A 27,999-nucleotide genomic window follows, 5' to 3' on the forward strand; every position below is an offset into this window, starting at 1 on the left:
TCAGCATCAAAATGTTTCATATAGAAAGATAACTATGTTCTGATATATAATGACCAGGAGATAAATTGCTAGTTATTAACAGCAGCAGCATATGTGGTTGTAGCCTATCATTACTGGGATGAAGTGTGGGATAAAATCGCTTTTAAGTATATAAAAGAAATAAATAACATTAGAATACTAACATTCAATACAAATGCCCAGTAATAGCATTTGCTTTCCCCTTGCATCATGCGCCTCGGATAACCTGATTGAGTCTGTGGGTATTTTGCTCTGCTCTATGTTTGTGGTCTGGTTTTCATGTTTGAGAGTTGGTGGTCCCACAGCATGAGGCCAGAAACTTGTTTATAAGAAATATGTATTATTTATTGCCTGCATAGGCCTGATGGAATAGAAAAGTTTTCAGTGGCCATTTGAAAGTTGAAATAGAAGATGCCTTCTGAATCTCGGTGGGAAGAGTATTTCACAATCCTGGACTGATGACCCTAAAAGCTTGGTTCCTTGTTAAATGAGCCTTGCCAACTCAGGAAACGGCCAATAATGCTCCAGCAGATTATTTCAGTGATTGAGCTGGAATATAAGGTTTCAGGCAGCCCTTGCAGCACCCTAGACTGAAGTTGTCTGGACCTTTGAAAATTAATACAAGGACCAGGAACTTGACTTGGTAGTAGATGAGCAGCCAGTTCAAACGCTTTAAAAATGGGGTCACATGTTGTCGGCCAGATGTAACCAGAGGGGATCCAAATACCTTTATTAGTGCTGTTGGGGCACTAATAATTTCTGTTACTTGCTTTTTCCCCTCCAGTGACTTTTTGGACCCCCCTCTACACACATACATTTCCCATTCACTTTTATCTACTATACATTCTGCTATACGGGGTGCAATCTGTTCTAGAAGAATGAGAAGCCCCTGCACTTGCACTTGCAGAACTTGATCTCAGTCAGAGCCACCCTTTACACAGCAGCTCCATATTTTAGGGTGGCTTTACCAAAAAGAAAAAAGAGAGAACAAAAGATGATACAGATTAATATAAATTTTACATATGCTAATTTATTTGTATATATTTAAATTTGAAGATAATTACTAAAATTTAAATAGAAATGCAATACATTTCACCATAGTGGGGAAGATGTGAGCAGGTTAGCTGTTCAGTCTGCTTCCCAGGTGCTAAAAGTTAAAGAGCAACTTAAAGGCTACAGCTTTCCCTTGTTATGGTTCTTTATCTTTTAACTGGGCTCAGACCAGACTGCCATTCAGATATACTATGGTATGAATTTTTGTCTTTTTATATTGTAAACTGCCCTGTGTTTCTTGGATGAAGGATGGTATTGGAATACTACTATTGCTACTAATCTAGGACTGCCCTTAGTAAACACAAGGCCTACCATATTTGCACCAGAAAGCACCGAGGTTTCTGGATCAGGGTGTGTATTTGGCAAAACATACCATGAGAGAAGATAAAGCAGAAATTAAAACACCTTAATAGAAGTTTTACATTTTATTTATTTTCATAATCATCACAGTAATAAACACTAAAGTAGCCAAATGCCACATAAGTAGCATAGACAAATATATTTTATTTTTCAACTACATGTTGGCAGGTATACACACAGTGCAGTTCACCTCGCAAACACATAAAAGTTTTGTTTAGTAAATATAGATATGAGTATTGAGGGCAATGATGCACAGAAAGATAAAAATATATCCAAACACTTATACTTCAAATCTGTGAGCAACACCAGCGCTGTACATGGATGTTATCAAACCCATTGCAAAAAGCCAAACTACAAATTATTAAAATATATATACTAGTTTGGGAGTGCTAAAGATGTTGTAGCCATTGCATATTCTTTGTGGTCACTGCCAGAATGACCAAACCAGATCAAATATTGAAAACTAACGCTAGCCTAAAAGCGTTGGTTCTCTACCCCTTTTCATTCAATGCCAGTACTTATTTCCATTGAATTTAATTAGGGTTCTTCAAAATGTAAGTGCATATTCAGTACAAAGTCTACTAGATAAGTTTTACAAGGGATCTGTTGTGTCTAAAGTGTGTATTGCATCCTGTTGGTTTGACAACACCCACCCACACCCAAGTCTACCAAAGCTTCTTTCCTGCAAAGCATTTAATTAACTGGTGTAATTAGAAGCACATCTGTGATGCTAATCATATAGTCGTAAAGCTAACCATACAGCTCCATATATGGGAGCTTGGTATGGTGGCTTGAGGTGTACTATGGACAGAAGCTTAGAGAAAATAGCTTGAACAAGGAGCAAGGAAGAGGGGTGTCTATATACAAAACAGCTCCCCATGTTCTCAGGAAGGAAGAGAGTGCATGTGTATAAGATCATTTTACTGTATATATTGCTTGCTATTTTTGTTTATATGGATTGGTGCACAAGTATGTCCATCCTAGCCTGTTGTGAATATGGGTTAAGCAGATATATGCAGACTTGAGCACATACTATATAAGTTTTACGATTGCTTGAGCACACTTCAGTTTGCAGCTCAACACATTTGTAACGTAGCTGCTAGTGCAAGTTGAACTGCATGTTGAAACAATCAGACAATTATGTGCTACACATGTTGTTAATCCACACTGCGGCCACAACACACTTATTTTTGAGTAAATTTGCACAACTAAACGTATCACCCAGAACCAATTGAAGAATACCTATTGCTGGTAGCAAAAAGCTCAAGACCATTATAGAAAGCAGTGCCAAGAAGTTATAGGACAGGAATTGTCTGTGGTATTATCAGCCTAATGGAGAAAACCAGATAGTTCGCTGAAGAGTGTGTCATAGCATACAGCATTATTGACTTATGAGACTCTAAGGCCGAGTAGTCCAACTTTTTATTCCAAGTGGGCTGCAAGAGTGATTCAACATGGAGCCCATGGGCTGCACACTGCCTTGTCACGCATGTGCAGGGAGGGGGAGCCTGGCCAAAATCTGAGGCTCCCCCAGCCCTCACACTGCTTTCCCAAAGCTGGCTAAGTGAGGTGGACTTTGGGGAGGCACCATGAGGCTCTGAAAGGTACCTAGAGCCCTCCTAGCTCCTAGGCTTTGGGAAGGAGGCTGGGGGAGTCTTCATGCCTCTCTCCCCAAGCTCAGTGCCTTGCTTAGCCAGCTTTGCAAGGGCAGCGCAAGGGCTGAGGCGGGCCATCAAATATTGCTGAGAGCCGCCAAAAAAGGCCTCAAGGGTCACATACGGCCCCTGGGCCATGTGTTGGACTGCCCTGCTCTAAGGGAATAAAAGAAACAAGGTGCTGTCCCAGGAGCAAGGAGGAAGTGGTTCTGTCTTTCCCTGTGGAAATATGGAAATATGATGTTTAGAACAGTGGAGAGCCTGCTTGAATATATATCATTACTGTAATATTGTCTCTGGTGGTAAGTGTTAAAATTCCCTGTTCGGTGGATAATATTGAGTGATAATTGCTCTTCTTGGGAATCAAGCAGTCATGCCATTAGTGAGAATGACCCCAAAGGGAGTATGACAGGACACGGATATTCATTTTTTTTTAAGAGAAAATGGAAGGGGCTGCCATAGCAACATTGTTTCCCACAGTGTATTTTTATATACAGTACACTCATTCTCTCATTTCTCAATCTGGTTTTATACTATAAAACAATAACCATGCTGAAGAATCAGTCCAGAACTCAATGTTTTTAGATTATTTGGTGAGTTTGCTGCTTACAAGATAAAGGTAAATACACCTGAAATTCTAGTAATATATATATTGTAGAATGCCCTGGAGATACAAAGGCAACAAGTATCTGGGCATTAAGATGATGAATACATATTTAAACCAAGAATGAAATGTTTTTTCCCCAAAATTATCTCATAACCAGCCTTAAGGAGTGATGAAAATTATTATGCCAAAATGTTGGTAACTATTTAGAGGTCTGTCCATGTCTACTGATAATATATTTTTGCCAGGAGTTATGGGCTAATAAAAGGCTCACAGATACAATTTAAAACAATCACAACTGAGAAAATTATGCAACAAAATTTGAAGAAAATAAACTAAAATATTAATGCGGAACAAGTAGACATTAAAATTCTTATGTATGCTACACTGTGGTTCTAGATAATTTGTTTAAAATCTGGAAATCCAGTTACTTATGCTATTATGAAAAGCTGAGTATTATATAGATTTAAATTGTGCTCCACCTTCTTACTGTTGACATCAATATTTCATAATGAGAAATTAAGAACAACATTTTCTGAGATATTGAAATTTGGAAAATATCTAATAATACAAGCAACAATAGTTCCATCATACCACCTTCAGTACCCTTGAAAAAAATATATTCTCTTCAACTTACGTGAGCATTTGGATGAACTTATTTAATTGTAAATAAGCTCTGGTTTGAACCCAATCATGTCCAATTATTAATCATTCTCTGTTTAAAAATAATTCTAAAAATCTGATTCTCACAGCCTCTCATTGCAGCTAAATACAATTAGTTCAAAAGTTATAAAAATTGTCTTTTTCAGTCTCACAAGAGGCAATTCATTTCAATAATCCATTCATAACAAAAAAGATGTAAAAGAAACATTTTCATATTTAGATGACCATAAAGAGGACATCATTTTTAAGAGTGGACTCAGATGTGCTTTTAGAAGTCCACTGTCCACACTCTTGGCATGGTGAGTGAATGCCTGAAGTTGCCCTAGACTCCTTCCTTCATTTAGCTACAAGCTAGCTACAGTCTAGCAAGGTGGGGTTATCAGTATTGCCGACTCTCCTTTCAGCCACAAAGCCTTATTCTCTGAAGCCAGCAGTGCATTCTCTTCAGGCCTCAGAAGTGCTGAAATGAGAAGCATAAACCAGTGTGACAAAAGAGTTGGCTCTGTTTTGGTTTTTTGCCAAGCTCGATCTCATTATAGCAAATACATATGCATATAGCGCTAACTTGGGGGCTGGATGTGCTCATGCAGTCGTTCAACCCCACACTCCATAAGCACCAGGGGCTGCATGCAACCCATGCTGCTTCCCAGCCTGCCCACTCTGCTGACAGGGATGGCTATAAGACCAGCCTGGGCTGTACCACCTGTATGGCCAGCACAGGATATCCTGGAGGAAAAAGGTACCTGCCTTTTCCAGGGACACTTCCCAGGCTTCCAGCTGTGTCCTACAGCTCTGAACCAGGAGCGCAGGTGGCTGCCATGAGGATGTGCCCTAGAAAATAACTGTTTAGCAAGCAAGGCACCTCATAACTGTGTGTAAAATATATTTCCTTACCTAAAACCTCTGATTTCATAGATCCTATATATATTATTTATCAAACTCCTAATCAGCACTTAAATTGTGGAAAGGGGGCACAAATGTACTTGGGGCAACTGAAAGCCGAATTTATTATATTCTTGGTGTAAAAGAGCCTATTTCATCACCTTTGTAATACTATACCTCTTTGGGGAAAAAATATTCCAGAAATAAACCTCCCATGGTACAGTTAACACACATGCCCAGGAGCAATATGGTCCCCATCAACATTAAAAATGCTGAATGGTATACCATTGTCTCATTTTCTCTTTCTTTCTCCCTTTCTTGGAAACTTCCATGCTGTTCCCTGACTAAAATGCAGGAGTGTGTCCTAAGCACTTACTGAAAGCAGGATATCCCAGTGCAAACCCACCAAATGAAGCAGAAAATATACGCATTGCCTGTATGATAGGCTTTGGTAATCAGAACCAATGTTTTAAACCATATTCAGTCTGATTGGTGTTAAAAAAAACCTTAAAAAATATTCATATCTTCTTCACTCACATCTAGGGGCAAGTTCAATAATGTGACAGTTTCACCGTTCAGTTCTCTACTTACAGCAGCTTTTTCGTGCTGCACTAAACATACTTTGGATAGCACATGGTAAACTATCATGAAACCCTCAAATTATATGCCATCCCTAGTCAGGATCCATTTCCTCCACATATTCACTATGCCACTGATTTGACTGGATATTGTCACTCTAAATATATCTGTGCAGCTTTAGAGTTCAATACTCACTTCTCTTCGTGTGCAGAGGCATTAATGACAAAAGGAATTTCTACCCTGTCTGTCTTCCCCAAGATCAAGTGATACTTTTCAAGGTTTATCACACACTAAAATTAGAGGGAATATAAGAAAACAAATTAGACAACAGGTTAAGATCACCTCAGTAAAAGAAAATAGGGGATACGGAAAGTTGGGAGGGGAACAGAGTTTTACCTTCAAAGATTTCAGTGTCTGTAACCCCAGGGAGAAGTTTTTATCATTATCTTCTGGAAAGGGAGAGAAACATGTTCAGATAGAGATAAAATGCTATGATGAATCAATCATACACATACACAAGCTCATATTTCCATGAGATGTGTTAGGTCCCTTAGTGCGGTGAAGGGGTCCCTGCCAAATCAATTTGTCTAAAGCAGCTGGAGAAGAACCTGCTCTTCCCTCAACTTTACCCTTCTTAATAGTTCAGTCACTATGTAAATCTAATCCTTTGCTTGTTCTGTGAAACCAAGTATTAATCAATAGTGCTGAAGGATGTATTAATTTCTTTTCTTTTCTGAATTTTCTTTTCATGCAAGTAACCTTTCTTTCTGTGACCAGTTCCTTATATCTAAGTCACTAATTGATTCCTCTGTAGAACAGTGATAAGAAATCATTGCTGATGGGAAAGAATTCTTAGTGGTCTCAGGGTAGTTTCTGTTGAGCCAAATTTAGAATTGTAAAGGCTGTCATTTATACATGAGAGGTGCCAGTACTGCCTGGAAATAGTACTCTATCATTATTAATTATTATTTATTTTAGGGTTTAGTATTTCACTATGACAGTTAACAGTTAACAATTTCAATTCATATATACTTATTATCCAAATAAATATATAGATATTTCTAATTGTTGTTGTTGTTTAGTTGTTTAGTCGTGTCCGACTCTTCGTGACCCCATGGACCAGAGAACGCCAGGCACCTCTGTCCTCCACTGCCTCCCGCAGTTTGGTCAAACTCATGCTGGTAACCTCGAAAACACTATCCAACCATCTCGTTCTCTGTCGCCCCCTTCTCCTTGTGCCCTCCATCTTTCCCAACATCAGGGTCTTCTCCAGGGAGTCTTCTCTTCTCATGAGGTGGCCAAAGTACTGGAGCCTCAGCTTCAGGATCTGTCCTTCCAGTGAGCACTCAGGGCTGATTTCCTTAAGTATGGATAGGTTTGATCTTCTTGCAGTCCATGGGACTCTCAAGAGTCTCCTCCAGCACCATAATTCAAAAGCATCAATTCTTTGGCGATCAGCCTTCTTTATGGTCCAGCTCTCACTTTCTAATACAGTTATATAAATTATACTCTGAGTTTGTAACCCTGCCACTTAATCACAGAACTTTGTAGTCTGATTGTCTTTACTTGATGGTGCGGGAAAGGGATATTGAGAGGTGCTTAACAACTTTAATACTTTCACTTGTTCTAAGAGAACATGATTCTGCATGCCCAAATTAAGCTAGGAAAAACAATGTACTAACTATAATCCCCTTCTTGGTCAGTCCCCAAAGCATTCCTGTCCAAAGCACAAGCTTAAATTCACATAGAAATGTGTGAAATTGAAATTATAAAGTAGCTGGCTGGAGACAGCTGAAAGATGGTTTTAAAAGGCAATTGGAAAAAGGAATTTCAGCTTCTGCTATATGTACTTATCCTACTTTCATCTCTGGTAAATGGGTTTTGCAGGACTTCATATTGTTTCAGAAACCTACAAACTGTTTTTGACCAGAGGCAACAGTGAGGCTAAATAGAGTTTTCTCAACTAGAGAAAAGGATCCTTGGATCCTTTTAAACTTGAGAAAGTAGGGATTTAAGCTGTGTTCTTGTACATTCCAAGCATGTGTTCCATTACTGAGGATGGGTCCTTCCACTGTGAGTCACTTTAATCCAATAGGGTTGGGCCCAGAGTGAGTTAGTTGCACTTAGAGGATTGGAATTAATGTTAGTTAGTTCTTATTGGGGGAGACGCGGGTGGCGCTGTGGGTAAAACCTCAGCGCCTAGGACTTGCCGATCGCATGGTCGGCGGTTCGAATCCCCGCAGCGGGGTGAGCTCCCGTCGTTCGGTCCCAGCTCCTGCCCACCTAGCAGTTTGAAAGCACCCTTAAGTGCAAGTAGATAAATAGGTACCGCTTTATAGCGGGAAGGTAAATGGCGTTCCGTGTGCTGCTCTGGTGCCGGTTTGCCAGAGCAGCTTCGTCACGCTGGCCACGTGACCCGGAAGTGTCTGCGGACGGCGCTGGCTCCCAGCCTCTAGAGTGAGATGAGCGCACAACCCTAGAGTCTGTCAAGACTGGCCCGTACGGGCAGGGGTACCTTTACCTTTACCTTTTAGTTCTCATTGAAATCAGTGGCAAGTAAGGCTTTTGCGTTTTCCTTTTACAAAGAGTTTATATCCTACCCTTCCTCTGAGGATCTCAGGGCAGCAACATGGTTCTTTATCCCATTTTATCCTCACAAGAACCCTGTTATGTTGCAAGGCAGTGATTGACCCTAGGCCATCCAGTTAACTTCATGGCTGAGTGGGTATTTGAACCTGTCTTCCCAGTCCTAGTCCCACATGCTTAACAGCTCTAATGGGAGTTGTAGTTCAAAACAGCTGGAGGGCACCAGGTTGGCTAAGACTGTTTTAGCCCACCTTCCCTAACCTGATGTCCTCCAGATGGTTCTAGACTGCAGCTTCCATCTGCCCTAACCTGCAGAGCCAGTAGTCATGGTGAAAGATATTCTAACAAGTATTCCACACTAACTCCCCTAAGCTCGATGAATTTAGTCTGGATCCAACCAAATAGATTTTTTTTTTTTTTAAAAAAAAGGAAACTGACAGTGAATTGAGAGAGGTTTGGCTTTTCAGGGTACAACCACAACATATTTTTGTAATCTCAATCCAGCAGATTTAAGAAACAAGTCAAAAGCCTCCCAAACCTGTTTACCAAATAAACTTACAAATTGCACCATAATGTACAAAAATAGGTTTGACAAGTACTATACTTGTATGGCATCTAATCTGCCTGAACACTCACCTGCCACAATTGCTGAACAGTCCACGTGAATAGTCCCCATGGTAAGAACCAGGTGTTCTATGTGGCCAATCACTTTCATACTGTGTGGCAATGAAATCTTCTCACCTTCGGGCTTATAGGGTTTCATGTGCTCCTTTAATCTGCATAAGGAAAAGTCACTGGGTTTACGTCAGGAGTTTGTTCATTTTAGGATGCCAGTACTTGTGTTGTGTTGTGTTGTATCCTGGAACTGAGCATAGTCATTCCTATTCTGTAATTAGTATCTGATACAGATAAATAATTATTTTTATACAGCTTTATATTATTTGTTGTTAACTATACACCTGGATACTTTACCTTTCTTTCAATCTTTAGTCCTGACACATCTTGTAATTTTTGTTCTCATCATTCATATTTTTTACCAAGAGTTTGATTTGTCTTTATTAATCTTAAATCCTGCCACATCCCCCCTTTTTTTAACTCTTGTAAGACTTTCGGGATTGACTCTGTTGGTTCTTCTACAGATATCACCGCATTGTCTGCAAATGCTTTTAATTTATATTGTCTCGGTCCCACTCTTATACTCTTAATTTCTTGGTTACATCTTATTCTTTGTGCCAATATGTCTAAAATTCATATGAACAACAAGGGTGACAACGGGCACTTTCAGAGAAAGAAGAAAGCTCGGATGTTTTTGCTCAGTGGCAGATTGTGCTAGCCTGACTCGTGGGAAAAAGGAACAAATTAGTAAGACATTAAAACCTGGCAAGCCTTTTGTCTTTTGCTAATACACAATGTTCTACTGCTCTGTCAAGTAACATTTGAGGATTATTTGGATTCTTTTCATTTCTTACATACCCCCTCTTTACGCTAAACCAAGTCCACGTCTGGGGAGTGCTCAAGAAGAGTCTAGCGATTTTTCTGATCTACCAGAACTACCATTCAGCTAAAAATGAGAATTCTTCCCTCTGTTTCTTAGACTTGTTTTTTCTTAGGGCATTTTCATCACCGTGCTTATTTCAGCAATTGGATGAGCTTGGATAGGATATCTAATCCCTTTGGATCAAACCCACTGGGGAGTTTAGTCTGTGCTAATTTCTTGCCCCATTACATAATAGACAAGGTCGGGATGGTGCGTTCTCGACACCCACTTTCCTGCAGCGTCTCTAGAGATGTCCTTGAATAATAAATCTCTTCCAGGGCTGCATCCCATGCTTTCAGCCATGCTCTAACAGCATCCAAACAGGGTTATGGGCAACCACCATGTTTGGACCTTCCTAGGATGACCAGAGCAGAGTTTCTATAGGGAAAAGAAAAGCTGAGCATGATGGAATTAGATGAGACAGAGAGAGCTGGTGAAATGTATACATCTCGGGGATCTTTTAAAATTAGATGTTACATTTAAAATGTTGGTTATATAAACATTTAGTTATTTATTTTTAAAAGGGTTTTTTTAAAAAAAATGCTTCTGATATCACAACATACTATTGGCTGGGCTCTTACAGAATCCTTCCTTTTCATTTTCTTTCAGTGGGGCCTACACAGGGGACAGTGTCTCAGTGGATTTGTGACATTCCATAGGGTCAAACCAAGTACTTCTGAGGGAACTCACAATTCCACAATGCTTGCTATTCTTTCCTCCTCACCCTTAGCTTTGTCCTAACAGTGTGCCTGTACTGGACTGACAGTTTTTTGTTTTTTTAAAAACAGTCTGTCCAACAGCTATAATTCCTTTCATTTTCCATGAGAACCTACTTTCATTTGTGCCTCTTTGTGGTATTTTTCTACTGCACTGCTTTGCAATATGAGTCATCAGTGACTGATTTATGACCTATGCAGAGATGAGTCAATGCTAAAGGCACTTTGATATGGTTACTTTGAAGAACCCATTCTCCTATCTATTAAATGAGCTAGATGGATCAGAGCAAAAGACGAGAAAAATGCTCTAACCATTTCCTCAACTTTTTCTTCCTTTGATCTTCCAACAAGTTAAATATAGTGCAGTGTATGACCAGTTCCGATAGCTAAGACGCCCAGTCCTTTATATAATTTGCCATTGTTAAATATTCTGATTAACATGTTAATAATTTCCATAGTCCTTTTCTGCAAAGTACATTGCAATTACTTAATGTGTATTTTGTGCTTGATAATTAAATTGTATCCCACCCTCCATCCAAAGAATTCAGAACAGCAATCCTATTACTTGGCAGGCAGTCTCTAAGATAACTAGTTTGGGCCCGACCTTCTATACTTCAGATTATTAAGATCTGCTTATAGGAGATATGAATGCTTCTATGACATGGGCATTGATCGCAATGCACTTGTGCCTGCCTTTTAGTTAAACAAGTCAGTGTATGAACCCATGTTAATTTTTATTGCCTTGTCAAGGAAGATCTCATTTGGTTAGCTAAAGTTTAAACATTTATCAGTGTGTTGGCATGGAAGCATGCTCTGTGCTGCCCTGGTTGGTAGACAGTACTTCTGGCTGAGATACATGGCCAGAGAACAGATCACCATATGGCGAGTACTACATTCAATGTTCCCTCTCCTTCCGTCCCTCCTCCCCAAGAAATATAGGCTCCAATTTTCCTGGCACAAGTTAAGATTGCACAGCCTGAGCCCACAAGGTTTTAAGATAATTTCAAAAATTAGAGCAGACTGGGGTTCATCTCTCCCCACTGTGTCACAACAACTGAATATAAAAACTCTTCTGACAAAGGCCCACATTCATGTGCTGGGTTGTGGCAAGGCTTACACACTCCTTATATGCTCAGAGGCACTTCTTTCATTTGTATTTCACATGTTTCAAGATAGGGCACTGATACTGAAAATGGCTCAGCTTAAGCGCAAGGGTTGAATAGAGGTGCAACTATATGCAAATTAAGACTCAGTTAGGAGGAAGAGTGCATGACCTTCCGAGAATTCATCCTGTACCAATAACAAACTAATAATCTGCATACAGCTCTTTATTTAGCCAAAATAGCACCATCCACACACAAGAGAGGCATCAGCAAGCTTGAAATAACTCCCAACATTTGCAAAAATACAGAAAAAGAAACAAGAGAAAAGCCTAAGGGAGGGCCCAATGCTCAGGGGCCATAGGATGTTGTGTTTGTTTTGATGGGAAGCAGAACAAGGGAGGTGGGGGATAAAATTGAGTATCTTGCCCCAAACCCTGAACAACAGTACTCCACACTGCAACACACTACTTTGCTCAGGTTTTTTTAAGGAAAAAATTCACCAAATGGTATGACATTATTTCAAGAGAGGAGGAGCCTTGGAAGTCTTTCTTAAATGACTAGGGTGGTCCCACCTCTGACTGGTGCACTGGAAGAGGACTTGAATTCGAAGGATGTTAAGATTAACAGTAAAACAGAATAAACCTTTTATAAGTTCAATCAACATCATGCTATGCAGCCAAAGGCTGTAACAATCAGAAAAAATAGACAATATCATATCTAAAAAGGAGGAATACAAGCTCACAGCTATAAATAATTAGCAAAGACATCTATCATCACCTTTGCAATTAGCAACATGGATTTTAGCTGCTGACATACCAAACAATGCATCTGAGTGGATTGCCAGCTGGCCGAGAAAAAGAAATGGGCCTGACCTGCTCTTGTCTCTTTCATAGCATCTTGAAAAGCAGGAATAAGCAAGTTTTTCACAAGATGGAAACACACATCATCATCTGCTAATTCGCTGCAGATCAAACAGCTGTTAAGGCACCTTAGCAGGGGCCAGATCAAAAGCAGGCAACTCAGCCTCCTAGCAATTGGTTTTAGAGTGGCCAGGCAGGTGATATAGAGGGCAGATCTCCTGCACTTTTAATAGTTGTATAGAAGAGGGAATTTCTGCAGATACAGCTTATAATCTCGTTTGCATCTGACTGCCCCCATTGTTTGATCAGTATTCCTGTAACAAGATGTTTATGAGAAACTTAACATGAGATACACTCCGAAAAGGAATTCCAACTACAAACATCAGACAACATTTTCCCTCTTTTGGACACAGTTGTAGAGAGGGCTCCAAAGCACCATAGCCACAGACACAAAGTTATTCTCAAAGCAGAAGTGGGCAGAAGGTAGACTTAAGGTCAAAGTATAGAGACGATTTTCCTGGCTTGCTAATATTTTCATATCACTGCTGTTAAAACACAGTTACAGTAACCAGTTTGAAAAGCTGGCAAACCTACTTTCAAGTTGCAACACCCTAGGAAACTGCCTTATACCAAGCCCATCTAGTTCCTTGATCCATCTAGTTCAGTATTGTTACCACCTAGTTCAGAAGTGGAGAATCTGTGCCCCCACCACCCCGACATTGTTGGACTGCAATTCCCATCAGCCTCTGGGGTGGCACAAGTTCTGCATCCCTGGTCTGCACTAGCTGGAATAGGTGCCCAGAGTGCTATTGCACTTACATCATGTTGGTAAACCTCTCATAGACATATAGTTGGTCATTGTGGGAAATGAATCCTGGACTTGATTGCTGGATAAGACCATAGACTGAAGTTTTTCTGATGTTCTTAGGGTTTCAGACAGGAGTCTTTCCTGCTTTCTTAAGACTCAAGGGCTCCTTTGCATGTAAAACATCTCTACCACTAAGCTACAGCCTTTCCCTGTTGAATGAGAACTCACTCTAGAACAAGCATAGGCAAACTCTGGCCCTCCAGAAGTTTGGGACTACAATTCCCATCATCCCTAGCTAACAGGACCAGTGGTCAGGGATGATGGGCATTGTAGTCCCAAACATCTGGGGGGGGGGAGAGTTTGCCTACGCCTGCTCTAGAACAAAATTGTCAACTTTTTGTCTGGCAGTCCTTTACCTTTAAAAGTTATGCAACGGATAGAAATTCAACAAGTACTCAGTTTCCTGGTGTGGGAAATAGCATCTCCAATGAAATTTGTGTCTGCCATCCAGCTCTTAAAGGTAAAGAAGCATGCTCGCCAAGTCAGCACAGTGCAAATGCATTAGTGAAGCAGGTCTGGCACTCCCACTGGTGGATTTGCAATTCACTGACCTGCTCCCTTCCCCTATCCATCTTGGTGTGCAGCAGTGAGGTCAGGTGAACACTGTCACATGCTTTTAACTAACAGTCTAGAAAACAAACTCCTTACCCTAGTCGCTCAACACATGCAGATGATATGATATTGCTCTGACATCCAGTATCAACCACAACTTCCAGTTCCTTCCCAGCGCACTGTTGGGGCAAAACAGAGTATTTGAAAGAATCAACTGACAGCTTCAATTTTTATTTGTGCTGTAGTGTAGAATTCTGGAAACAAACACCATTCCCCCCCCCATTGTGATCTATCTGTGGAACCCTTTTTTTGTATCACCAGTGGAGGGCTGATTTCTCAGTTACTAATTCTACTCTTGAAGAAATTCATTCTCCAGCTTTACATGTGAACACTCATTCAAGTTCAGTATTCCATCAGCCAGGATATGTTTTTCATAATCTCATCAATTTTATCTCTCTATCTTACGTATGGCTTGGTTCACACTGTGCATTTTTTCCTCCACATGATGGCTCCAGGCATGTATTCATCCAGCAAACATGAAATGTAACCTCACCACACACTGTGGAGACAGATGCAGCTACTAAGAATGATCCCCCATGGTCACAATGGATTCTTAAAAACGCTGCTGTGAGCACAGATATTGCCGCCACATAAAGCTTTGGCTGTATTTGGATTCAGCCACATAGGGAATTGGGTGCAGCATTCTCACTGTAGTGCAGTGGCGTAGCGTGGGGGGTGCAGGGGGGGCCGGCTGCACCGGGCGCAACATCTGGGGGTTAGGGTTAGGGGGCGCAAATCCACGGGTTAGGGGGTGCAAATTACTTGCCTTGCCCCGGGTGCTGACAACCCACGCTACGCCACTGCTGTAGTGGAAGACTGGCTGAAATATCAAATGTAGGCCCATGAAGCATACCTGGCAACACACCAGGATGAGGTCTTCTTGCTCTGTTTTCTTTGGGCCATCCAGTTTCATTTGATTCAGTTTATTTGTCTGTAGTGAGAGTTCGTTCTTCTGAGAGCAGCTGCCCCGGTTGTGGCGCAACCTGGACATGTTTGTCTCCATCAACCGTCTCTGGAGGATGTTGTGCGGTTGCTTAAAAAAAGAAAAAGAAAATTAGGGTAGGGGGAAATATAGGTTGATTGAAACCAAACAGTTGAAGAATGCTGTCCTTTAAATACATGCATTATTTATGCAACTCAAGAAAAAAATATTTTGGCAGCATTAAATATGTATGTTTGTATCTAAACACACACATACAGAGTGACAAAGTATGTGGCCCTTTGTTGTTGAAAAGTCAAAGAACAGGACTCAGCCTAAAATCTGTTTGATAACCAGCCTCCTATAACCAACAAGGTTAAGTCTAATTAATGCATGAAGGGGTTAAGACCATAGAGTTAGCTGTCCTGGCAGGTGTAGCTCAGCTTGGGAGAGAGTAGGTAATCAAGACTTTGTTCCCCTTAGTCTATCTGAGAAGCTCAGCATGTGAAGAGTCTAAACTCATTACTTCAGTTTAGCTGAATGGCTCTTAAAAGCAACTCTTGAGTTCCCCTATCAATAATTTAGGAACTTGCACCACTGTAACTAAGTCAAGTTTCGTTGTCTGTCCAACTTTTTCTGAATGCTATATGGAAAAGCACATGAACCAGACCTTTGAAGAGTTTGTAAGTAACCTAATTTTTAACTTATCAAACATGTGGTATTTTCCTATATTGGGCAAGAGGAGCATTTTGCAACTCACATGAACATATTTTAAAGGTCTAATTGCCTATATTTCCATGCTTTACTTTGCTACATATTTTGTGTTTTTAAAACTCTGCTTGGGTTCTCTCACTGAAGAGTACTTTCCCCAAACCTGAATCTTGCCATCTAGGGAATTCTCCTTTTATACCTATTTTTTTTTCTTGCAGTCAACAAAGTCCTCATCCCAAAGGTTCTGCAAGGAGAAAATGGCAGGCTGAAATTTATAAAGAAGTGGATAATTTCTGTTGTCATTCAGTATTTACAAATGGTGGTTCAAAGATATTTCAGGACATTTTGACATATTTAGTTGCTTGGATGAGGAAAACAATTTCACATACAGGGGACAGGAGTGCAATTTGGAAAAAAGCATTATCACTCATTTTCTAAATGAGAGTATATTTATCTCTAAAGAGCGAAGCAGCATGTAAAATTTAGTAAGTGGCATAAATATGTTGCTATTATTTTAATGTGTGCACAAACACGGTAGGCTAATGTCAGAGATATTGGGGGAATAATTTTTGAGGATGTGGTTTTGTGATGCCCATTCACTGTTTTCTCTGAATTAGAACAGCTCCAATCACAGGTATATCTGGGATTTTATGTGGAAAATTTAAAAAGTTCGGTTGAGTTCTGTGGACTTCCTGGGCAGATTTTTCATTTTGCCTTTGGCTCTGGGACGCTGAAGATTTTTGCTCAGTTCTGAAGGCATGCAGACACTCGCAGCCTGGAAGCTTCTGAATAAATATGTATTAGGTTGAACTGCATTTATTATTAGGGATGTCACATGCCTTTAACAACTTCATGACATTCAAATTCCAATTGTGTTGCTTTCCAACTGCTGCATTTCCATACCGGAAAAAGCCATAGCCATTAAAGACATAGAGCTTCCCTGAACAAAAGTGAGGCTGCTCTAATTGTAATACTGTATATCCTACATAAGTAGTCTTATAGTACTGGAACAGGGACTATGAGTGCAAAAGCCAGACCAGGATGAAGATATACTATAAAGAATCAGGGAGTCTAGTATTTCCATTTTCTGCTTGGTAGTACATGACAGGATGAACATTCTCTCTCAGCCTTGGGACTCCCCATTTCTTGGGACTTGGAATGCAATGGTTGCAGTAATTCTAAATAAAGACTAAATGCAAAGTTCAGACAATGTTTATTTGATTTGGCCAAATAAATTACTATTGAGCAATTATTACTCTTAGTGCCAAGACTTTGTAGCTGTGGGCTTTCCCCAATCCCTTCCTTCTTCCTTGGACTCTCTTTTCATCCTCCTCCCTCTCTCCTTCTTTAGGATGAAGTTCCTCATTCTATCCACTTTTACTCTCTCCTTCTTCCATCTTCACTGTTGATTGTGTTATTTTGTCTTAAACTCTTATAGTAAATCAACCCATGTCAATCCAGTGGCTTTTAATGTTTATTTGTTGAGTTTTACTATACAAAACTCATTAGCATTACAAACTTGATTTATTTTTAATCTCATGCATGACACCATTGTACAGTTTACCATAAATTCTGAGGGATTCTGAAACAGGTTGGCTGTCACAACATTCACTGTCATCACCATGGAAATAAGAGAAGGTTGGAAATACTGTTGATACGCTTTCCTTCAAAATACTCTGCTATATACCAAGGATAGGATGATGAATATTATTGGAATAACAAAGTAGCAGCACTCGCAATCCTCCAAATAATCTCACATACTTGTGCAGATCAAGTCTAGCCATGTTTACTTGGAAATAAGTTCTGCTTTGTTTAGTGGTGCTTAATCTCAAGTAAGTGCGCATAGGATTGCAGCCATAAACTTCTCAGATGGGAAGTAATGATTCCAAAGTTGTATTCATTACATTTATATGAAAAACAGAATACTTAATGGGATCCAATTATATGTGCATGTAGCAGTGGGCTGCTGAACATACATTCCCTGAAACTGCAGCACCACATTGTCTGATATGATGGTAGTGAAGTTTTAAAAACCCAACCGACCAACCCCCCACTCCCAGAAGAGCTTTTTGTTTTCATATAACTTTTTTTGTCTTCATAAACCATTTTTTTAATAGTTTGAATTTCGGCTGGGTGGGTGAGAGAAAGAGAGACATGCACCTTTAATAGATGCATAGAAGAGCAAATACAGCTTGCATGACAGCTTTCACCTGCTGAAATTCCATCTTCTATGCAACTGTTAAAGGTGCAGGAGCTCCCTTTCCTCTGTTTCACCTGACTACCCACATAAATGCACTTTCTTCCTGCCCGCCCCCCCGCCTCATAGCACTGGAAGGGACTTGTGGGAATACTGTATTGGGCCGCTTCATCATGTGGTAAACACCCTCCATATAAGAACTGATTTTATACAGTTTATACAGATCAGCCCACTGAACAATTTTCAAATCCCTCATGTGGAAGAATGTGTTGTTAAGCAGATTTGGGTGGTTTGAACCAGAATCAGCCTCGTGAATGTTGCAGTGCACGTTCTAATTGACTGCAACTCACCACCTCCTTAAAGTAGAATGAACTAAGGGGGTGTTGTGAATTACAAGATGGAACAAGGAAATATTCACCAGACTGCTTTTGACACTGAAAAACACACATCAATAATCATTGTGAGAGTCATAGAGAGTACTCTTTTAAATTTAACGAGCTTGGTTTTTATTATTTTCCTCTATCCTGCTTTCTGTCCTTTCTTCACAAAGTAGAAGTGTTTAAATATCATGACACTGACTTTTTATATATAAAAAACACACATTCCTATTTAATGCCCCTGTCCTTTCTGCAATCTGTGACATAGCACTGTTTTGAAGCCTTTGAATATTCACACCTGGGGTAGGGTTGTGGGTGTGAGCATGCCATGCTTATTACATCACAAGGGAAACAATTGAGAAAGAAATGACACAAGGGATCACATCAAGAACTTGAGCCGCTACATCATAAAGCAGTAAATTATACTTAAAGGGGTAAGCCAACATAACAACAGAGAGCGATAATAAAACAAACTTACTCTCTGAGCACTGTATGGAACACTACTAAAAAGCACACTCAAGTCTCTCTCACATGTCACGTCACTTAAAGATGTTAATAGGAAGGAGAATTCGGAAGTGGAATCAAACATATGCCCCAGAATCAAGGCAGCCTTCACTTTCACATAAAACACCAATTGAAGCCTCAGGCCTGAATACAATACATACTCTCTCCAAGTTAAGGAAAACTGTATTTCTGTGAAGTAACTAACCATTTCCATAATGGAACCCTCAGGATCCTTGTCAGATTTGAGGTTCTTTGGAGGAAACCATGGCAGTTAAGCTACTATGATAAGTTTATAGGATGGCTGTGCCTGCTGTGGTTCTCTCTTCTTCTGCTATTCCTAAATTTCCCATGGACCCTCCTGGTTCAAGCTATATTATCTAGCAAGATTCATTTTGTGTCTGCATCTAACATAAATATTCCAGAAAGCATTCCCAGCACCAGCTTCTTTTTCTTTGCTATCTGCTTCTGTGAGAACCACTGGTGTCTTGCGGTTACTCTTGACAGAACTAGACTGCACAGGCCTTAAGGCAAGATTGGGGAATTCTTTTGTGTTTCTGCAGGCATCAACAAACTAAGCACTCAGCAAATATACATTAGACGATGAAAGGACAGAGGGCAAAGCTATAAATAATATTTCTCTATCACACATAGTATACTCCCTAGTTGTACAATAAGAACGCACTATATCTATTTCAAACAACCACCTCTGCTAAGCTGGTGAAAGAGACTGGCCCATGCCATGCTGGCTGGGGGCTGATGGGAGTTGGAGTCCAACATTTGGATAGTCACATGTTCCCCATTCCTATTCTCCTTCTCATTGTCCTTTGCAGAGATATCTCAGAAATATTTCCAGTGGCTTTTACAGAAAACCTTTTACCCAGCTCTGCTTATAGTTCTTTGGACCTGAAGGGGAATCATAGATACATAAGGTGGTAAAATACACATTTTTGCATATTTTCACTAATGCTTGCCTCTTTATGCATGACTTCCCCAATACACCTATTTTTGGTGACATATTTTTGAGTGGATAACTACATTGCAGCATTCGGAGCAGTGTGAATTTCAAAGAAAAGCTTTGTCCTAGTTTTGCATATTGTTTTGGGAAGTGTGAATTAGGTAGGTTTGCACTAAAATGTGAAGTGACCCATATTTCTTCCCCATCCTAAGCCCATACACACACTTTTTTCACAACAATGGGGATTTTCCTAATTATATAACTTATTCCTGAGTACTTTAGTGCAGGTTGGTAAGATGCAAAAGAGGACAATGTTCCTGGACCCTTAAAGGTTGTATGAGGAGTGACATTCAGTAGAGTAGCTTGTCATGCAACCATTAACTTTAGCATGACCTAGAAATAGATAGCAGAAGTATATAGGTAGAGAGCTGGAGCCTTGCAAATGAAATAAACTTCAGGGGGGAAATGCTGAAAAAGCCATGGAAGTAAAATGCAAGCAGCCAATATATACTGTATATATTAGATTATGAGTCATGATAGACAAGTAACATGATATTTTAGTTAACTAGCAATCAGCGTAATGAACAGGCAGTAATTGCTAAAAATCAGTATGTGTAATGTAACATTTAAAGCAATATTTCATACTGTCTTGCATATCTGCACTATCTTGTTTGACCTTTTAGTTATTCTAGACATAACCCATCTTTCCAGAAAGTTCAATGCTGCTAACACACACAAATAACTGTCTCTATAGGAAATAAAATTAGAAAATATGAGCAAGATACAAAAAAATGCAAACAAGAAGAAACTGGGCAGTGAAAACCAGAAAGATATAAGAACAGCAGTAAAAAAATCATCTAACAGAGGCTTCCTGAAAAGGAAGATTTGTACTTTGGAAAAGCTTAGAACTCCCTTTATCTGAATCTTCAGATTATCTGAATCTCCAGATTATATATGTATACATATGTTGCACATAAAACATGTTAATAACAAATAACAAAATAGCAAATCTAAAACAGCAATACCATTTATCAAAATGTGTGATGTTTTAAATAAAAAGGGAATATCATGCATTAGTTTATGCATTCTGAATGTTCTACAGGAACGGACTATAAGAATGGAGAAGGTTGGACAGGAAATGAAGTGGATAAAATAATCTGGCGAGGAAACACAGTCCATCAGCGGGTTGTTTCCAAGGAAGTGATCTTTTTCCCTGGCAAAAACTAAGGGGTGAGACCATCTGTCTTTGCCTCAAATTTTTAGTTAAATTATACTTTGATATTTCTGCTAGCATCCTTCTACCACACAGCCAGAATTTATAAAACATGGAATTTATATGCAGAAAAGGCCTTCCCAAATGATCTTTACAACTCTGGATTTTATTTTTACCACTATGTTAACTAGCTTCAATCTAAACACTAGTTGTACAATATCCCCTTTGGGTGTTTTTCATGGACAAAGGCTCGGGATGTAATTTTTCTTTATTTTAGTGAGGGCTTTGATAAAATCCCCCGTGATATTCTTGTGCAGAAGCTGGTAAAATGTGGCTACAAGGAGTTAGGTGGATTTGTAGCTGGTTGACTGACAAAACGCAACGAATGCTCACAAACAGTTTTTGTCAGCCTGGGGAAAAGTTATAAGTGGGGTGCTGTAGGGTTGGGTCCTGTGCCCAGTGTTCGTTCAACATCTTTATAAATTACTTGGATGAAATCAAATTTGTAGATGACACTAAACTGGGAGGGTTCTGGGTATCACAATTTAAGTATATTGAGAACCTGGAACGTGTGCAAAAGAGGCTGACCAAGATGATAAAGGGTCTGGAAACCAAGCTATATGAGGATTGATGGAGGGAGCTGGGTTTGTTTAGCCTGAAGACGAAAAGACTGAGAGGTGATAGGATAGCCATCTTCAGATATCTGAAGGACTGTCACATGGAAGATGGAGCAAGCTTGTTTTCAGCTGCTCCAGAGGGTAGGACCTGAACCAATGGATTCAAATACAATTAAACATTAGGAATAAATTTCTGGTGTAATAGTAAGGACTATTCAACACTGGATTGGATTACCTTGGAAGGTGGTGGACTCTCCTTCATTGGAGGATTTTAAGCAGAAGTTGGAGGGCCATCTGTTAGGGATTCTTTTGCTGTGATTCCTGTGTTGCAAGGGATTGGACCAGATTGCCCTTGGGATCCCTTCCAAGTCTACAACTCTATGATTCTATGTGTACAAAGCGGGAGGCCACATGCGAGAATTGTTGAATGCATAGACTACAAATTCTTGGCTGCAGCTCCTTGCCTTGGGATCAAGCTGAATGATAGATAGGTGTGCTTCATTTTTCTCTTACATGGGGATAAGGGAATAGGCGTCAGGCAATAACTTCTCCCGAGTACCTCCTGTTAGGTCTCTGTGAGAACAGGATGGGCCGTGGTTATAGGTTCAGGTAAAAAATAGGGGGTACTCCCTGGTTACTCCCATTTATTAAGAATGCAGTTTTGCATGAAAATAGAGGGTGCTGTGATGTTTAAACAATTTATCCCCAGTCCTGTCTCTGCTCTGCCCCTTCTCTGACCTCTTCTATAGTTAACAGTTTTGCATAACACTGCCACACTTTTATTTACTGAAGCCAACCCCTGCTAATGTAGCAGTGGGCTATTGCACTGTGTTAAATTGTGGCAGCATGCAGATTCCACAGGTTGTGATGTGGTTCTTTGGTGGCACAGTGGCAGCCATATATTCCATCTTTCTCACTGGCAGTGAGTATGTTCTGTTACAAGAGAACCAATTGCAACTTCTTGCTGGAAACTTCATTTTAATACTGTATTGTCAGTAGCAAGAACAAATCACAACCTTTCTTTTTTTAATCATAACATAGCATGTGTTACTTTTGAGACATACAAAGAGGTTGCATATTGATAAAAGCTGAATCCTACAAATGTGTGTAAATGCCCTGACCTAGCTGGCCATGTCGAACTGGAGCTTCCATTTCCTTGGCTTTGAAAGCCTTCACTCGATCTTCTAGACTTGGAAAGGTGTTAAGATGGGGAGCAATTTTCCGAAATTGTGGCATGATCCACAGAGGATCTTTCTTTACTGGCATTTGATATTTCCTCAGCATGACAGCCCGTGTATCATATATCTTTCCTCGCCTTTTCTTATGCTTGTTTTCTTTAACATATACACAGTTTTTTCGGTTCTCCTCCACCCATTGGTCCCCAAACTTATGTTGAAAGACATCTATGAAGGGGGTGGAAGGACGATAGGGCCTCCCATAGGTCATGGCATCGGGAAGACGAGGTGGATCCCTTGGGAACCTATCCCCATCAGCTCCTTTGCGACGCACATCATGGTGTTGGCGATACAGGTAGTGTTCCTTTGCTGTGAAAAGACCAGCTTTTATTCCTCTATAGTTCATGACTATGTAGTCCTTTGGCTTCTCCTTCTTTTTGGTGACAGTGGGTGTCATTACCCGCCAGTTCCCTATTGCTTCAGGCATTCCTCCGTCGGTCCCGCGTAGAGTTAATCCATACACAAAATCTGAACCAGGAATCTTTGCACACCTTCTGAGGGTCCTTCCTAGCTCTGGTTTTAGAATGAGGTGGTTCTGAAACATGGTGTCTCTCACTAGTCCAAGCCTGTCATTTTCTGTCCCTGGCTTGATATCATCCCTGGTCAGTGGTAGCAGTGGGGGTGGGCAAATGTCACTAACGCTGGCCCTCCTCTTCTGCTTATCAAGGTACCTTCTTACGAATGATTCCATTGCTGATCAATAAGTAGTAATCAAACACTTCATGCTCTCTCTCTTTCCAAACAAATATTTGATGCAGGCCTCTGTGGCCACTTGAGTGTAACCTGAAGCCTTGGGGTGACATCACAAACCATGCAAAATTTATTGTTGTGATTCACTGTGTCATCAAACCCTGATCTATTCATTCAGTAGATGTCAGTAAGTCACTCAATATGGTGTGTGTGTGTGTGTGTGTGTGTGTGTGTGTGGTTGGAGAGGAGGGAGGAGGGCATTTTCAAACGAAATGATGTTCGTTAAACAGGAGGGTGGTTCTCTCAGGTGTTTGACTTCCGTTTTTAGGAAAGTTAACACTTAATTTCTAAAGCATAGGTGGCTAACACTTTTCAGGACAAGAACTACATTGACCCATAGCTAAGCTTCTGGGTACTTTTTATCAAAGTGGGCAAGTGTAAATGTGGGCATGGACAAAGCAAGTGGATGTGGCTAAAGTGTAAAAGTGGGCTCTATTAAATATAAAATTATTTAAGCTCATTTATTCTTCCTTATTAAATTCATGGAGCAATAAGCATTCCTCCCCTTTTAAACTGCCACATGCCCTCTAGTTTGTACTCTGTCTCTCTGCCTTCTGGCTCTGAACTCTCACAACTACACAGGTGAAGCACTCTGTGCTTTCTATAGTTTCATAACTTCAGCTGCTCTTAAAAATGACGGTGAGAAGCCAGCTCTGTTTGGAAGCCATCAGTGTACAGGAAGTGCTGCTCACAAAGATTGCAAAGTACTGCAGAAGGGCCCTCTATAAAGAAATTTGGGGGAATTGTTTGGTGACCCATGGAGTAAAAACACAATGAACACATTTTTAGGACTTGCACAACACAACCATCAGTTCAAGAAATATTGTATTCCAGGTCAACAGAAGTATAGTGTCCTAATCAAGAGAAGTAAAAGCACTGCTCTATTCTGCCTTGGTCAGACCGCATCTGGCATACTATGTTTATTTCTGGGCAAAACAATTTTTAAAAGATATTGACAAGCTGGAACATGTGCAGAGGATGGCGACCAATATTATCAAGGAACAGTTATGAGGAGTGGTTAAGGGAGCTGGGTATGCTTAGGCTGGAAAAAAGAGACTAAGAAGAGATAGGATAAAGTAAAGGTAAAGGGACCCCTGACCATTAGGTCTAGTTGTGACCAACTCTGGGGTTGTGGTGCTCATCTCGCTTTATTGGCCGAGGGAGCCGGCACACAGCTTCCAGGTCATGTGGCCAGCATGACTAAGCTGCTTTTGGCGAACCAGAGCAGCACACGGAAACGCCGTTTACCTTCCCGCCAGAGCTTCCCTATTTAACTACTTGCACTTTGACGTGCTTTCGAACTGCTAGGTTGGCAGGAGCAGGGACCGAGCAACGGGAGCTCACTCTGTCGCGGGGATTCAAACCACCGACCTTCTGATCGGCAAGCCCTAGGCTCTGTGGTTTAATCCACAGGAGATAGGATAGCCATCTTCAAATATCTAAAGGGCTGCCACATGTTTTCTCTTGCTCTGGAGGGCAGGACCCGGACCAACAGGTTCATGTTACAAGATAGGAGATTCCAACTAAACATTAGGAAGAACTTTCTGACAGTAAGAGCTGTTCAGCAGTGGTATGGACTCCCTTGGAAGGTGGTGGACTCTCCTTCACTGGAGGTTTTAAGCAGAGGTTGGATGGCCATCTGTTGGCTGCTTTAGTTGAGATTCCTGCATTTCAGGGGCTGGGACTACATGATCCTTAGGGTCCCTTTCAACTCTACAATTCTATGATTCAGTGATCTTCAACCACCAAAATTTGGGAAGGGATCTCTGGAGGGGGCACAAATATGTCTTCTGGATGCTGGATACAGCTACAGGCCATTGGTTTACCACCCCTGCTCTAGAAAATGCTAAAGAAGTCTTTACACCACTAATTTGTAATCTTTGTACAGGGAGTTTTATGCAAAGCCATAGATACAGTATAGCATTAAATGCTCCATCCCTCTCCCTTTACTAGTTATATATTTCAAACACTGTTGTTCACCTCTGAGTATATTGTGATTACTACAGGGTGATTTGATGTGTAGGGCTCTAGCAAGTGCATTGTAAGACTTCACTTCAATGGGGTTGTGTCAAATGGCTACTGGTCCAACTCAGGGGGAATGGCATATCCTTGATGCAGTATTTACCCCAAATGATATGAGGAATGGACTGACAGTATATGGGGTGCAATTTTCTCCTCTGTGGTGGTCAGACTATACGTTGTGAAGGTTGGACTGGAGTGGGAATTCCAGAGTTTTAAGTTGGAGCAGAAATCATAGTTTTGACCAGTACTTGTTCTGAGGCTAAAGACTGGTATGGTTTTTAGAAACACCTCCTATATATTAAGCAAAACACTGCCACTTTCCATTTTCACTGTTAAACATCTAATCCTAAATTCTGGTGACATAAAAGCTATACAAGGTTAAAGTTTTTTTGTTTTTTAAAAAGATTCACTATATTCATCTTATCGTCAAATGTTGTGAGTAGACAACATATAGAACTCGGGGTGGGGTGGAGGATAAAAATCAGAATGGACACAACTTCCTGCTCAAATAGATTTTCATCCTGTTTTGTGTCTCTGATGTATGCTTCTATTTTCAAAAGCTAGAAAGCTTTGCAGATGTATGTTGTAGATCTCGAAGGAATGTAGCTTCCCCTTATGTGGGAGACAATAGACTTGACTGAGGGCCAAACAGATGAACATCATCAGGAACGCAGCCACAGTACTCCTCACCCACCCCCCCCCACCCCCCAAAAAATATTCTATCAAGGTCATGAAGCTAAGGGAATAATTTAAAAAACCCTCTCCCCAACACTGCTTTTACTGCTTAGTACCATTCTGAAACTGCCCTCTGCAAAAGACAAGACAGGCAATGCAGCAATAAGGCCCCAAAGCTGCAGTTCTGAACACAGTTCCCTGGAAGGAAGTTTCACTGAAATCAACTGGAACCATGTTGAAGTAGCAGGGCTGGAATTTACCTTAATAAAGAGAAGTTAAAGTACAAACTCAGGAAGTCATCACCTGTGTTTGATCTCCAGTTTTCTTATTACAAAACTACGCCTAATCTGATCAACTCATCAACTGACCAATTCACATATCTAACATTTGTACAGAATACATTGAATTGACTATATATCAGTATGGCTGAACAAGGCCATCTTTTCTTTCCTTTTTTAAATCACAATGTAAAGGATGCTTGATTGCACTTGCAAGCATGGGTATATAAATGTTATGTCAGGGACAGGACTTTGGGATAGAAGTCCAGCGTCCTGCTCAACAGAATGAGCTGGGGTGGCTTATTACCACATTTTGAAGGATGTGTTTTAATTATACATTTCCATCTGAAAAGCCCCCCATAATCCTTAAAGTCCAGAGTTCAGAATTACCTAGCTGCACCACCAAATATAAACTATTTTTGATAACAAAAACAGAAAACATATCTCATGTAAAGCTCTTTCCCCACCATTTCTTTATCCTCCCTCTGCATCCCCAACAGCTTAATTAAAATGCTAATTTTCTGTGGCTTCCAAAGACAACAGAGATCATTATCTTCAAAACATTTTTAAAACACCACTAGAATCAACAGACCAAAATGTTTTAAATCCATCCTTTTAATCTTATGTTTTCTCGATATAGATTTTTACACACACACACACACACACAGCATCTTACGGTGTCTTTTGAAGTCCCCAGCTTTTTCAGCCCATCTAATGGTAGCAGGTCAGCCGAGTCCTTGTGGTTAAACTGCACTGCCTGCTTCATTCTCCTCTGTTGTCGGAGAGATGCAGCTTCCCTCAGGTCCACATCCTTTCTGTCTGTTAGGAGCCCTGAGTAAAACATCTTTCCGATCTGTCTCCTCTTGCGTGCCTTTCTTTCTCTCCAAAGCTGCTGCCAAGCGTCTATATGGAAACAAATGCCCCGGCGATCTATTGTGGTGGACTTTATAACAGAATCCGCGTGACGTTTTTGAGAACAGCAGGTATCCCAGCCAGTGCGGCGTAGTAAAGGAGGGGTTATGTACACTGCAATATGTTACACACATCGAATATGGCATGAGTTGGCTCACAATCAGTCTAGGAATTACCAGCTTCCTTTTGAGGGGGCGGAAAGCAATGTTTTGCTGTACTAGGCTGTCTGTCTTGCATCTTTCACTCGCAGCTTGGGCTTTTCAAGGAAAGAACTCTTCATAAAATGAGCTAGCATTTTCTTTCAAAATAAACAGATGTGACCTTCTAATTTTATTTTATTTTTAAAGGCAGTCTGGTATATGTTTAATATGTATATATATTTAAAAGCAGAACCATCTGCTGCAGATGTATAAACCACAGACTAAAGTGTGCTTTCAAAATCAAAAGGCTGTGTGCATATACTGGCTTCCCTGCAAGAATCCTCAGACACAATATAGCTTAGTTAATGCTGCCAATATACAACACACGTGCAAGTCAT

At 40.4% G+C, this 27,999-nt stretch overlaps 2 protein-coding genes and 1 long non-coding RNA gene across 12 annotated transcripts in view; 1 reads left to right on the forward strand and 2 right to left on the reverse strand.

Moving 5' to 3' along the window:
- Window positions 1-27,999, forward strand: part of LOC310756428 — a 53,885-nt gene that overhangs the window by 13,442 nt on the left and 12,444 nt on the right. The window lies entirely within an intron of this gene.
- On the reverse strand, window positions 1,484-27,980 carry NRIP3 (nuclear receptor interacting protein 3). 3 transcript variants are annotated; one of them, XM_083599917.1, is made up of 8 exons: window positions 27,226-27,980; window positions 14,950-15,129; window positions 14,133-14,215; window positions 9,037-9,176; window positions 6,211-6,263; window positions 6,010-6,104; window positions 5,101-5,184; window positions 1,484-4,813 (listed from the first exon to the last, which is right to left on the reverse strand). In XM_083599917.1, exons 1-8 carry the CDS (start codon window positions 27,391-27,393, stop codon window positions 4,798-4,800), a joined length of 819 nt encoding a protein of 272 aa, XP_083456043.1. In that variant the 5' UTR covers window positions 27,394-27,980; the 3' UTR covers window positions 1,484-4,797. The 3 variants fall into 3 exon arrangements, with proteins under 3 accessions (XP_083456043.1, XP_083456044.1, XP_083456042.1); XM_083599918.1 differs by lacking the exon at window positions 5,101-5,184; XM_083599916.1 differs by lacking the exon at window positions 1,484-4,813 and having other exon boundaries at window positions 4,833-5,184.
- Window positions 22,548-23,581, reverse strand: LOC310756332 (cilia- and flagella-associated protein 77-like). Its single transcript, XM_083600152.1, has one exon. The coding sequence runs from the start codon at window positions 23,513-23,515 to the stop codon at window positions 22,685-22,687; it is 831 nt and encodes a 276-aa protein (XP_083456278.1). The 5' UTR covers window positions 23,516-23,581; the 3' UTR covers window positions 22,548-22,684.

This window comes from Podarcis filfolensis (genome assembly GCF_964270895.1).
Source record: "Podarcis filfolensis genome assembly, chromosome: 1".
Classification (NCBI taxonomy): Eukaryota; Metazoa; Chordata; class Lepidosauria; order Squamata; family Lacertidae; genus Podarcis; species Podarcis filfolensis.